This window comes from Tribolium castaneum, chromosome 6 (assembly GCF_031307605.1).
Source record: "Tribolium castaneum strain GA2 chromosome 6, icTriCast1.1, whole genome shotgun sequence".
Lineage (NCBI taxonomy): Eukaryota > Metazoa > Arthropoda > Insecta > Coleoptera > Tenebrionidae > Tribolium > Tribolium castaneum.
Genome location: NC_087399.1, coordinates 3,975,567 through 3,989,590, shown reverse-complemented (window position 1 = coordinate 3,989,590; position 14,024 = coordinate 3,975,567). Strand labels below are relative to the sequence as shown.

The window sequence follows — 14,024 nt, the reverse complement described above, 5'->3', positions numbered from 1 at the left end:
GAAACCGCAACTATTATTAAAGTGAAAAGTTGTACCGAAATTATAAAAAAAGCCCAAGACAAATAAGGAGCAAAAGGTCGCTCTGGGGATAATTGCTTAAAGCATTAACTTAATTGCATTATCTAATATTTTTATTTTTATTGTTACAGTCACCTTCGTCTTGTTTGTTTGTTCCATTTATTTCGCTTTTTAAAATTCCAAAAGCGCCAGCAGGAATGCATCATTTGCGCGTTTTAGCCTGAAAACGGCTATTCTTAGGCCCGACCTCCAACTCTTGACCCGTTTGTCGAGAAATTATTGTTAAATTATATTTTTAAGTTGACCTCTCTCGTGTCCAATTATTCCGAATGCTTTTGTTTGTTTTATTTAGGCGGAATAATATCTGTATTTTTTACCTCCATAAGTAACGCGGTATCAGGTCCAAAAATCTGATTTATAGATTGGCGTAACGCCTTTATGTATTCGAGTTACATCACGAGAAACAACTTTACCATTTATTATAATGCCGACATTGCCAACGTTTGTACTTTTCCGCTCACATGTAGATGAGCGTTACCAACAATTTATGAACCGAGATTTATATTTAAAATTCCAGAGTTGCGTATTACAATAATAATAATAATAATAATAATAATAATCTTTATTGTCCAACGAGGTTATCAGTTACAGGACAAAAATAAATATTGTTACAAAAAATAAGAAATTATAGATGCAGGTATTCTTACACTAAAAATAACGAAAATTAATATAAATTTAAAATGTAAATAATACAAATAATAGACTTAATCTAATTTAATCCCATTTATGATTGGCCAGACTGCATATTATGAAGACTGGTGAACGACGCAAAATGTTAGTTCTAGGTGTTGGGAGCCGGAACATAATTTCATATCTTGAACATATGCGTGGGACATTGAACGGAATCTGAGCCAATAAGTTAGAGCAGTCGATCCTATTGCTGAGTAATTTATCTAAAAAATTGAGACAAATGTGCTCTCTTCTAATGTTAAGTGCAACTATGTTATGTCTTGCAAGCAGCTCGTCTTGGCTGGTGCCCACTTCTGGATAAGTTCCATCCAGTTTAAACGACAAAAATTTCAAAAATCTGCGGTGGATTGAGTCTAGGAGCATAGAGTGAGAGATATAAATTGGAAACCATATTAGACATGCGTATTCAATTTTACTTAAGACAAAAGCATAATAGAGATTTTTTAACAGTGCAACATCAGAAAAATATTTACCCATACGCATAACAAAACCTAACGACTTGAAGGCGGAATTACGAACATTTCCGACATGGATAATGAATGTCATAGCTGAGTCAAAAGTTATACCGAGATCTTTAATGGCATCCTTTTTTTCAAGGGCAAAATTGTTAATAGAATATGAAGATGGAAAAGGAGAACGACATCGAGAGAAAGAAACTGTGCAACATTTACTAATATTTAAATGTAATTTATATTTGTTACACCAGTCTGCAATTTTACTTAAGTTCAGTTGTAACAAGTCAGCATCATTTTGATTTGTGATAGAATTAAATATTTTTAAATCATCCGCATACGCAAGAACAGGACAGGATAAAGACAGTAACAAATCATTAATAAACAGAATAAATAAAAGTGGCCCCAAATTTGATCCTTGAGGGACTCCAGATTTCACACAGTAATTGAAAGAAGAAAAACCATTAAAGGAAACATAGGAAACTCTATTTGATAGGTATGATTGAAGGAGGAGAAGGGAAGAAGAAGAAAAGCCGAAGAAAGTTAACTTATGAAGCAGGATATCATGACTAACTGAATCAAAGGCTTTAGTAAAATCGGTGTATATCACATCTACCTGACGACCAGAATCCAAGTTGGTTGCAATGTACTGTGTAATAAGCGCAAGATTCGTAACCGTTGAGCGCCCCTTAACGAAGCCATGTTGATCCGGAGAGATAAAATTTTTTACGCTATAATATATATCCTGATACAAACACTGCTCAAAGACTTTAGCAAAATTAGAAAGTATAGAAATCTATTACGTAGATTACGCGTATTACGTATCACTTGCGTGCTTTTATGGATGTGGTTTTGAGAAACCCTTATTAAATCTTTAGATTTTTTCGTTTGCTCGCATACCGGGAGTAACCCACTCAATTTGAATTTATTTATTAATAAGACAATATGTATTTATTCTGTTAACACAATTACATAACGAGACCTGCGGAGCCACTCGAGTGCATCATCCTAAAGTAAAAATTGTTATCTGATTTTGTTTGAGTAAATGGTAACGTCTGTCTTTGCCTGTTTCACATTTATTCTCGTAGCGTTTGAAAAATTTTGTTCAACATGAGAAGCAACTTAAATCAGTGAAGGCTGAATTTCCTGCATGTACCAACATACAGGTTGTTGTTAAACTGACATTCCACGATAAACAAGAAATACAAATAAACGCACATTTGCCTTGATAAGACATCAATGTTAATTTTCACGGGGCACCCGCTGGAATGGTTTATTTTTAACCGAATTTCCATATGCGCGTCCTTCGAAGCGTTCCAAAGTCTTAATTGTTTTTTTATGGAAAACGGCATGAAGGATCACCGGTGTGATGAAACGACCTAATTCTAACACCAATTTCCGGTTTTTTAAATATCTATTTGTGTGGCGGCACGTATTTTGTTACGTAAACAGGAGTATTATTTACCTGCGATCTCGATAATTGTCATTGATGGTAAATTATATGAGTGACATATTATCTTGTTTGGCTTTCAATGTAATCTAATTTTTGTTTATATTGGCCGCTCCGGATCAATTTTTCGTTTACTCTTGACACACATTTTTGTTTGCTTGGTTAAATCAAAAAGTAATTTTTGGGTTTAATTATTGTGCAAGGTTGCAGGTGAGTCTATCTCTAAATTATAATTACACATCGTATTGAGAAAAAACATGCTTTCCAGTTAAACTGGAATTGAGAACGAGATTGCTGCTACTTGCATTTAGTGATAACGACGCTTCATGTAATGCCGGATGATTTCAAAATTTTATTTCTTCGACGTTTCACATAATTAGCTGCAACTGTGCTGCAAAGCGGTGCAGTAAGTCTCGCTTTTTAGCACCGCATTTGAGCGTATTCTAGTCTTCATTGGCGGATTGAAATTGAAAATAAAGTCTTTGTTACTTCAACAAACCATAAAGCCGCACAACAGCGGACACGATGGGGAATCTTTAATTGTCCGTTGTGGGGAGGTGTCCGCTAATGGGAGGTGGGCAATTTTAATATAAAAAAATATTAACTTTTTAAGGAACAAATGGGTATAACTCTGACATAAGAATGTGACAAATGACCACACAAGGCAAAAAAGAAAGAATTCGAAAAACAAAATCTTTTCAAATTAAAATTATAATCATTAAAATACAAAATTCATCTTTCTAATGAGTCGCTTTAAAAAAAAATTAAACAGGTCGATTTTATTTTTTTAACTGCTTTATTTTGGCTCCATAATGACGTTTTTGACATTATTCGTTTTTGAGTAATGACGTAATTTTTTTTGAATGACAACTACTAATATATATTTTTAAATAGTGTTTTAATATTCCATGATTTTGTTTGTTGTGTTTATATTTTTTGTATGTATAAAAAAATTAAAAGCAATAAAGCAAAAAAATCAAAAAAAGAAGAAAATAAAATAAAAAATTGTACAAGTTATGGAGAGTATTACACAAAGAGCTTTATCTTTTCGTTCCAGCTGTATTTTATAAGTGGTGATTGACCTAATTGTTTTAATGCTACTTATACAAAAATATATATAAAACAATTACCGTTTATAAATTATTAACTCAATAACAAAAAGAAAAAACCCATTATGTTTCATTGTCAGTATTTTTTTATTTTTTTCTTATTACCGGAAAGATAGAAATAAGTTCTAAAATGACATTTAAAAACGTAAGAATGACGTCATAACTCAAAAACTAATGTCATAAATGTCAAAATAATGTCAAAATGTAGCATTTAGAAAAATAAAACCGACCTGTTTGAAGATTTTTTTGAAAAAATAACAAATAAAAAATATATACATTTTTTGTGCATTACTTTTGGTTCAGTCTATATTGAGGTAGTTCGGGAGTTTTTTGGTCTGTTGAATAAAGGTTTTTACATTATTTTTAATGCTTTTGTTACACTCCTCCAAATATGTCCTTTGTGAAGAGGTGTCCGTTAATCGGAGTTGTCAGATTGTCGGAGATTTCAGTGCAGTACAAGTTTTGAACACCGGTCAAAAATATAAAAACAATAACAGTAAACCCTTCAAAAGTAAAAGTTTTCCTCGACTACATTGTATTAATAGATGCAAGTTAGGAATCTTGAACCGACTCCAACGTTACTTTGTGCCCAATCAATCTCTCCTTAAATACCTCCTGGGTCCTGCAATGGTCACAAAACCTCTTGACCCCCTCCCTTGTCTCCAGAACTTTGCAGGAGCTAGGAGGCAAAGACACAAAAAAACAAAAACACACCTAAATATTGTCTTTTTTGAGTTTTCACAACTTATTAGGAAGGTTTCCATTTTCGCACATAACTGCAGTCCTGCTGACCTGCTCCTCGCCCAGGGTTACCTTCCTGCTCCCTCGTTGCAGTTTCCTACTTATTTTTCGCAATAAACCCCTCAGAAGTAAAAGTTTTCCGCCACTGTATTAATAGTTGCACGTTGGGAATCTTGAATCGCCTCCAAAGCCACTTTTTGCGTGATCAATTCCTGCTGAAATACCTGCCAGCTCCTGCACCGCTCGAAAAACCTCCTGACCTCCTCCCCTGCCTCCACCCCCGTCCGAACTTTGCCCCCGCTCTAAAAATAGCCGCAATGTCCATCCCTGATTTCATTCATCCTGCGACGTCCACAAAACCACTTGTTATCGAGAATGCACACGTGGTACTCGGCGGGGATGGGCGAAGGGGGCCGGAGGGGGGCCCCAGTCGAGCTCAGCCGCAGTCGAGGTTCAGTTCACGCTCATCAAATCGCCGTAAACAAAAGACAAACGCGAAAACGCGTGTGATCTAGTCGGCATGTAGCCGCGTTCATTTGTTAGATCCTAGTGCAGTGATAGTGATTTTGGTGTCCACGTGTTGGTGCGTGATCACTGGTGAGTGTCACTAAGGAATCGCGGAAATTTTTTCGAAGAGATATAGAAGAGGCATGGCCTCGCGGCCTTGAATCCTCGCTGCCAACTGTGATGGATTCATTTGAGGTGTTAACGGATGGAAAATCGAAAAACAAACAACGGATTCGAGATTAGAGAATGAACGGTTATGTTATGGGCACGCGTGACCTTACTTTTTTCCATGGTTTATTTATAAATAGGAAAAGGTTACTTGACTCGATTTTTTTCGAAAAATGCGCGTCGTTTTTCGAATTAAAATTCTTACCGGCTTTTGAGTAACCGGTTTAGCTCTATTATTCTTCGCTTGATGCGAGAGACCTTGCGAATCAATTTTATTTCGTCCATTTTCTAGCCGAGGGGCATTGGCGTAACGAAGGGGTGGGCGAAGACGCAAACACTTCATTTCGATTATTCATAAGTTTTTTGAATGTGATTTGTGGCAACGTTAAAATTGCATTCATTTTCGCCGCCTCATTTATCACAATATGCAAGCTCTCATTATGAGCTTTTCTTCACAATTTCTTTTTATATCTTATTTTCTTCTTTTAATTACGCACATTTATCATCCTCCTGACAGCTCTCAGACAACAATTTTAATGCAATTAAGACACATGTGAAATATCTGACGCACATTTTGATGTTACAAAACAATAGATACCTCTATTAGCTAATAATTAGGCCGTTATCCGATTAGAATCACAATTGCGAGCTTTCCGAGGCTAGAATTCTAATCAGATTTTTGATAAGATGGCATAGTGAAGAGTGAAGAGTAGCAGCGGGAATAATTTTATTCACCGAAACTGCAGTAGGTGGCTGCAGGAATTTACAATCACAAAACCTGCTGTAAGCTACCTGAGCCTATAAATAGGTACGTTTCCATTGTGATAATAAAAATGATTTGTAATGGCTATTATAAAATTAAATAGTACTGTTATTGGTTTGGTCGGTGGCTCAGCAAACTACAAAAAGTGCAATTACTGTTTTTTCCTCAGCAGGAATGTCAAACGTCATCTTTGTGCTATCGCGGACGCTCTTTGTAGTTTCTATAATTAAAACTGTGACAAATGGTGATTTTTTCGTTGAATTACAATCTATCGCAGGAATTTTGTCGTCCGCAGCAGGAAACAAATTGGACGATTTTATTAAGCGAAATTTTTAAAAATATGTACACAATGTAGACATTTACCGTTTGCCAAAATTATTGAGGCCAGCAGGAGTTTATACCTCGTTTGTTTGCTAATAAAAGATTAAATTCACATCAAACAAATCAGCAGGAATTTAGCAGATATTGACTAATGGTTCGATAAACACAAAACTTTGTTTTGTTTGGCGAAATTAGATCAGTTTGAGTAATAAATTACTAATCACTTTTCGCAGGAAATTTCCAAAATATTAATCGTGTTTATAAACATAATCGAAAAATAAAAAATAGCTCGTTGGTGTAGATGTGTGCAGAATTAATGGCCAATTTTATGTGTTTGTGTTTTGTGTAAACTGTAAAACAAGTCGGATTAATGCAGTTTGAGTGCTTTAAGACGCTATAAATAGCCGTAATTGCAGGAATGAAATTAAAACGTACAAACGGTGTAAAGTGTGTCCAATTCAGCACAATTTGCATAAACGAGAATTTGGTATTTGTAAAGAATATTTTTCCTGATAACGACTTGTTTACAAATTTTTCCTTATCGGTGATACCACGGTTGTAAATCTCCACGTGTTTTATTCAAATGCGGTTAAAATAAACCGTGTTGTTAATTTGGGGCCCAGCAGGAATTTTCCGATTTTTGCATGTGTCGGCAATAAATTTCGCGATTTGTTTCCCGAATCCTCAATCAGCACTGCGTTTCGAACCCTGCACTTGAATTATGAGTTTAGACAGCAGGAATCTGTAGCACTAATTAGTCATTTAGCGTGACCTATTGTCGTCTCATTCGTTTATTTTCGTCGTTTCTTTGTTGCTAGACCTGGCATCTCCTACGCCAATGCTTGGAGGTCGGTTATTTTTAAGCAAATTCAGGAAGTTCCGTCTTGTTTATAAACAAATAATCGGTTGCGCAATTGACAATTAGATCTTAATCCCCGTTTAACTAATCGCAGAACCGAAGATCTAATCTAAAAATAGACCGCGACCTTGTAATTGGAAGAGGAGCGGCCGCGAATGCGATTTTTTAGCACCTTGTAAATCACTGGCCGTAATTGCGGTAAACGCAGTTTAATACTCTGTTGCATATAGGATCCGGTGGTAATTGCACTTTTCGGTCAGTTTGTTGGTGCCTCCGGTGCAGTGCAGTCCAGGTGAGTAGTCGGGTCGGATTAAGTCGTGAGGATAAATCACCGGCGATTCGGAGACCGACAGGAATTGCACATTATGCACCACCCAAAGCCAATTATTCGAGATGGAGGATGATAATCCTCTTAGCGGGTTAAATTTATGGGAAACGAACCAGTTTAACCGAGATTAACGAAACTGACTGACTGGTGGTGTGCACGCGAGGGAGGCTTTTCGCCAGTTTCTTTGCCATCGGATATTATTTTGTAACTTAGACCAATTATGATTTATGACCATCCACGGGCGTGACTTTCAACTTTCCAAACCCACTCCAATCACGATTTTTTTGCTTTTATTAATGAGTTATTTATTAATTCGTTTTTAGAGTCCGGTATCAAATCTATTAAAATTCTACAGTTAGTGGGATTAAAAATTCTGTCAGATTTTTTATTGTTTTGTTTGTTTAAACAAGACTGATAACAGTGATCCATCAAAATCACAGTTGCATGACAAATAGTATACAGGCTCGCCAAAAAGAATGGATACAGTGAAATATTATAAAAACCATTCATCAAAACTTATTAAAATTTGGTATAAATTGTATCGTTTCAGATGTTTATTAAATTTATATCTCCATTTGTTCTTCAGATACAAGGCTGATTTGATTTTTTTAATAGCAACAAGGATCAAATTTAATATTTTTGAGAAGGGTTCTATGGTATACTCCATGCATACCTTAATTTAATTGAAACTTAAAAAAAAATCGAAAATTTTGCAAAATGTAAAATTCTATTAGCCTTGGAAATGTTGTCTTTATCTATCGTTAGCTCATTAACCAAAAAATAAATAAAAGTTAAAAATAATTGTCGAAATAACACTTTCAAATTAATACGGAATACTTGATTTTTATGCTACAAACGATGTTCAAACTGATTTCCACTAACTTCTTGGCTTTCTGTCTCCATGATAAACCAACATGAGAATTTTTTTCGCTCAGTTTTACTTAAATGTACCATTATTAAACTAATTATTGCACCCAAGTTTAATTTTTGGCTAATATACAAGTGTCGGATATCGTTATTAGCAGTATTTTTAAAGCTAACTTAGTTTTACTTTTCCAGAAATTTTTGGATTTTTATTTTTTTACATTTTAATAAAAGTAAAGGTGGGTATCATATTACATCATTGAATTCAGAAAAAAATGCTTTTTTAAAATGATTAAATTTGACCCTTCGTGCCATTTAAGAAAATCAAGTTAGCCTTGAATTTTTAAAATCAGTGGCGATAAATTCGAAAAAGCTTTCAGATGATAGAATTTAAACACTTTTAACTGTTCTCCAAATTTCAAGGTTTTCTGTTAAACAGTTCTGAAAATATTTAACAGTACCCATACTTTTTAGCGACTGTAGATTGTTGGGTTTTGTGTCGAAAATTAATGATTTGTAAAAAACAAGTAATTGTATATTTTTCTTTGTTTGCAGAAATGTTTGTTATTTCTTTTATCAGCCATTTTATCGCGGTCTACATATTTACACTAAAACCACTGGCGTGTATTTTATTTGCTTAAATAATAGTTAAAGATTATTATTAATTTTATTAAGAAATACGATCCGCGAACTATACACTTGTAATTTTTCAGTTGTTAAACTTTACTCCTGTTTTGTAAAATCTCCCTCAAAACCTCGATAACTCAATTGTCATCTCGCCGTTCTTTAAAGTGCACTTTATTGACGTACGGCTTCGATAAGATAATCGTACAGTAACAACTGTTTTAACTTGCTTACTGATAGTTCAGACGAGTGTTGTTTAAATTGGATTACGACCGATAGTGGAAATTTTGTGATGAATGAGATCATTATTGTTGATGTGGTGTATAAAGTTCGCTGTCCTGTGGGTGAGTCAGGATGTCTTTTGGCTTTTTGTGTTTTCCAGTATTTACTGATAAGCTTGCAATTGAAAATTAATTAGTGGATAATTGCTTTGATAAAATAACTCAATTAGCGAGCAGGAAAACTCACACACAAACGAATTTATCCTTCTAAATCAAAATCTTCATTTATTATAATAATTATGGTCGCGAATTGTGAATTCTAAAACTAAACGGGTTTCGTTTAATTAATACCTGCAACTGTAATTACCTGGAATATGAGGATTCAATTAATTTTAATTTAATCTAGCCAATTAAAAGGCACATCTGTTTTTGTAGCTGAGATAATTAAAAAATTTGCCACTTGATTATTATTTTTGAAATTTGATTAATTCTGTTAATCAAATAAATGTTACACCAAGCCTAGCCCACCCACTCACTTCGATCCTTATTTGCATTTCGCTATGAAATATTGTAAATATTTGTTATTAATAGCTTCGTATGTTTTCTTAAGAAAAATTAATTAAGCGTATTTGTCAAAATGTGGGCTGGTATTATGTTCCACGAACTTTATTAAAGAGCTTTGCAATTTTTCAAAATTGCCAGTGCTAAAGCCTAATACGCTTTGATTGGAAGCAGCTCAAGAAAGATGTTTCGCGATATTAAAGGCGATTTAAATAGAGACTCTCGGGTTTATTATGGCAAATCTGATCGAGAAGATGACAGGTTTCGCTGAAACAGGTTCCAGCTTTGAAGAATGTATTGTTTTGGTACAAATAACGACCAGATGTTGATGTGCCACCCACAAGGACATTTTCTGTTGATTTGGAAAATATAATTGTTTACCGGGGTGTCGACGGTGACATTTTAACTGCTATAAATAAAATTACATTCTCCATTGCGTTTAGTAATGGTTTCATTACTGCTACAGGTATCAATTGGAATTTCAAAAGTCGTATTGTTACCGGGTGATCTAACTGTATTTTCCTATTATTTTAATTTATAATGACATGTACAGCGAGAAAATTAGTATTCAGCAGACTAATAAAAAGCTTTAAATTATAATACTTTCTAATTATTACCTGTCATAATAATCACTTGCAAACTGTAACGAGCGGTTGTGGGAAGAATACTACAATTTTTGCAAAACTCGCTTTTTGCATAACCTGCACCAACCTAACTCTAACAAGAATGCTCGAAAAACTTCAACAATTATTCTGTTGATTTAAAACGCCTTACTATTATGCATACATTCTAAGCCGTGGAAAGCAGCAAATTATCAGGAGAAATGTTCCTCGAACCATAAATGTATCTCAAAAAATGTGAGCATAACTTTCTCGGGCGTCGACATATGCGGGAGTTAATGACGTTAGCAAAAACGCCTCAACTGATAATTTTCTTGTAAGTCTTCCGTTTTTGTTCCAGATTTCGAGCCGTGTCCCGCCCGCAATGTGCTTCCATCTCTAGTTCCGTAGCCCAAGTTCGCGTGTTTCACACCTTCATCCTCGGTTTTCGGCGTCGCGACGCGCGTCTTTCTTCCCCACCGCCGTTTCGCCGCGTGAATGCGCGTCTGTTTCGGGACGCTGTGCTTCTCGTCGAGGCTGACCGCTAACGACGAGGAAGCCGCCCCAGGTCTCGTTGGTGCCGCGACGGTGACGACGACGACGGCCCTCAACGGCCATCATCGGCAAGCCATGGCGTCGTCCGTCGACGAACTCCAAGCGCTCCTCGCCGAGAAGGAGACCAAAATCCAGGAGTTGACCAAACTGGTGCAGCAGAAGGACCTGGAGATCACTAATCTCAGGTCGCAGCTCGACAAATTCCAGAGTGTTCTGCCGCTCTATAACCCCACGAGTCCTAAACACTACGTCGGGCTGAACAATAATGCCGTCTTAAGGCCCAGGAAGCAAAGGGCCGGCATTTCCGCAGAGCCGCAGAGCGAGGCCTCGATTCTGGAGCTGAGCAAAGAGACGTTTCCTACTTACAATAAGGACGAAAGGTAGGAATTGTTTATTATATCACCTTCCAACAGCTTTATTTTTCGTTTCTAATTGTAATTGTGGCGAAACCTGACAAAAAAAACCATGACAGGAAATATCAAAATGGAAAAATGTTAAGGAAAAAATTATCGGCAAAATAGTAAAGAAAATAAATAAATAAAAATAATAACACATTAATAACATTTTTCATGAAAACATGAAAACACAGCGTATTTCACCCAAGACTTTCGAGCTCAATATCTCAGTTATTTGTCAACGGATTGTTATGAAATTTAGAGCGCACATATTTGAGGAGGAGATTTTTGTATTAGGAGCAAAAAAATTACGTCAAGTTAAAATTTTTTATTTTAAAACACGTTTTTTTTAATTAAGCCAATTTACCATTGGATCATTAAACCCCGAAATCGAAGGAAAAAATTAGATTTTGAGCAGTCACCTTGTGTTTAACACTTGATGAAGCATTGCTAAGCAGCATTTTGTAGACCACTGAAAAAACTGTCAAAAGTGTGTGCGCTGATAGAAAAGTAAAATTGTATTAACTTGGTGAAATTAATTTAAAAACAAACAAGAGACACCTTGTATTCTAAACCTTTATAAAAAAAATGTAGAGATTGTTAAAAAGGTAATAAAAAATTAAAAAAATAAAAACTTTATTGAAATAAAAATTGAACATTAAAAATAGGTAAAAAAAGTTATTGTGTTGTGAAAAAAATTAAAAATAAACCTTTACGTACAGAAAAAATCTGCACGAATTGTTGAAAAAAGTGACTAACAAAAAAAAAATTTACACATGAGAAAGACGAGATGGGGAACCCAGAAGCGACCTGGAGGAGCCAAAGTTTACAAAAACACGAAGTGTTATAATTAAACCAATTCAGTAGTGTTATGGTAATAATTGTTTAAAGGGTGAAATAAAGGCGATTTTTTTAACAGATGATTTTTACTAAAAATCCTTTCCAAACATGTGTTAACCAATTTCAGCGAAATAGTCAAAGAGTAGGATTATCAGCGTTATTAACTTATTAATTTATTACAGCTTTTAGAGCGTTTTTATCTCAACTAGACGTTCTAAAATAACTTTATCAAATTAATGTTTACATTAACTATGACATCTTATTTTCAATAAAAACTTATTGTGTTTCCTTGCAAAAATAAATTTGACTTTATTAAGCGAATCTGGGACAATGACTCATTACGCGCCTATAAATATCCCAGTGCGTTTACTTTTCCCGATCGTTTGCACGTCTCTCTCCCATCTGAAATTTCATAAATCCCTCGATTAAAATCGCGTATCTGTGGCGATTTACGACACACCCGTTCCGACTGAGTAAATAGACAAAATTTCGGACCCAGAACTTGTGCAGAAATAGATTAGTGCTAAAAATAACGTGGCGGCGGCGGCATTGCGCCATTTGTTTCACGTAGAAAGAGAGTAAAATCTCTCCATTAATTAGCGCTGAAACGGTAACAGGTATCACATAATAGACCGATTAAAGCAGCGATAAAACCGAAACGATTTAATCATTGTGATAAACGCATTTCTTCACTGATTTATGTTATCGCCGCTTCCATATTCGCGGAGCTTGGGTGCGGCAGGAAAATCGGCGTCGAAAGCACCCACTTGAACACATTTTAATTGCGATTAATAATTGTCTTGAGTGGGAATGGCGTGTGGTTTCCCACTTGAATCATTTCCTGCGGTGTCTTCTTCAGCAGGAATCGCACGACACTTTTATTAATAGTTTTGTCAGTTTTCACGTTAGCAGGAATTCAATTTATTTGTTCTAAATTAGAGTCTCGCAATTTATCACAGAAATAGAAAATTGCACAAACTTCCTGCACAGCTGTCACTCCTTTATGGCAATAATCGATATTGTGGATCTCATCGATAGGTCACCTGCCAGCAGGAAACCGCAATATTTCCAACTTTTCTCCTGCATCAGAATTTATTCCCTTGCATTTTTTGCATTCCTGCAACTACCAGTAGTCCACTTTCGAGTGGAATTATTCCAGGAACGTGAGATATACGCGTAAATAGGGTTTTTGCAGGAGAAAGCCATAAATTTGGCTGATAACAAATGCAGAAGTTTGGTTTTCTTGGTAAAAGACAGTCGTTATACGTAAACCAGTGACATTCCTGCGTCTTGCAGGAATTAGCATTATCAGAAATTTATTAGCTTATCTTGGGGAATATTTCAAAACATCGGACCACCTGCTAACAAAACGTTGTTAATTTTTTATCTCCATGTTAATTATTATTCACTAACCTGTTGCAAATTGTAGCACGGAAAATTTATGGCTTTTGGACAGATATTCCAAGTTCAATCCTGCAACAGCGGGGCGCTTTTTACGAATTTATTTAATTTGATTGACGTGTTTTTTGAAAAACAGCAGGAAATTGTTGAAGTTGGTATTAATTAAACGAATCTACTGTTAGTTGAGTCGGTGCCGGATTAGGAGTTGCATTGAATTCCAGCTTTTTAAATTTCTTGTTATTTAAGAGGAGCGAATTCGGAATGTTTGCAGAAAAACCGCAGGAATTCCAAATTCGCACATATTAATACTCATTAAAATTTTTTGCAATATTTTACGTCTCTCCTGCTGCGACTGAAATCCTTGCGCCCGGTGGATGTTCAACAAGAAAACGGCTAGTCACCTAATAACTCTAAACAGTGACTAAATGTTGGCCGAGCACGCACTCTGACTTGAACCGTATTTATCTTTATGATGTATCTGAAAGTGCAATACGCGAA

General features: G+C 35.4%; 1 protein-coding gene across 4 annotated transcripts in view; it reads left to right on the top strand.

Moving 5' to 3' along the window:
• The window catches only part of for (foraging), a 132,559-nt gene that overhangs the window by 63,392 nt on the left and 55,143 nt on the right, over window positions 1-14,024 (top strand). Inside the window, exons 1-2 of one of the 4 annotated variants that reach the window (XM_008198924.3) lie at window positions 4,906-5,117; window positions 10,697-11,270. In XM_008198924.3, coding sequence (XP_008197146.1) covers window positions 10,834-11,270 — 437 coding nt within the window. In that variant the 5' untranslated portion in view covers window positions 4,906-5,117; window positions 10,697-10,833. Of the gene's footprint in view, window positions 1-4,905; window positions 5,118-9,177; window positions 9,299-10,677; window positions 11,271-14,024 lie in introns of those variants that run through there. The other 3 variants (XM_015982583.2, XM_015982584.2, XM_008198921.3) reach the window with 3 other exon arrangements.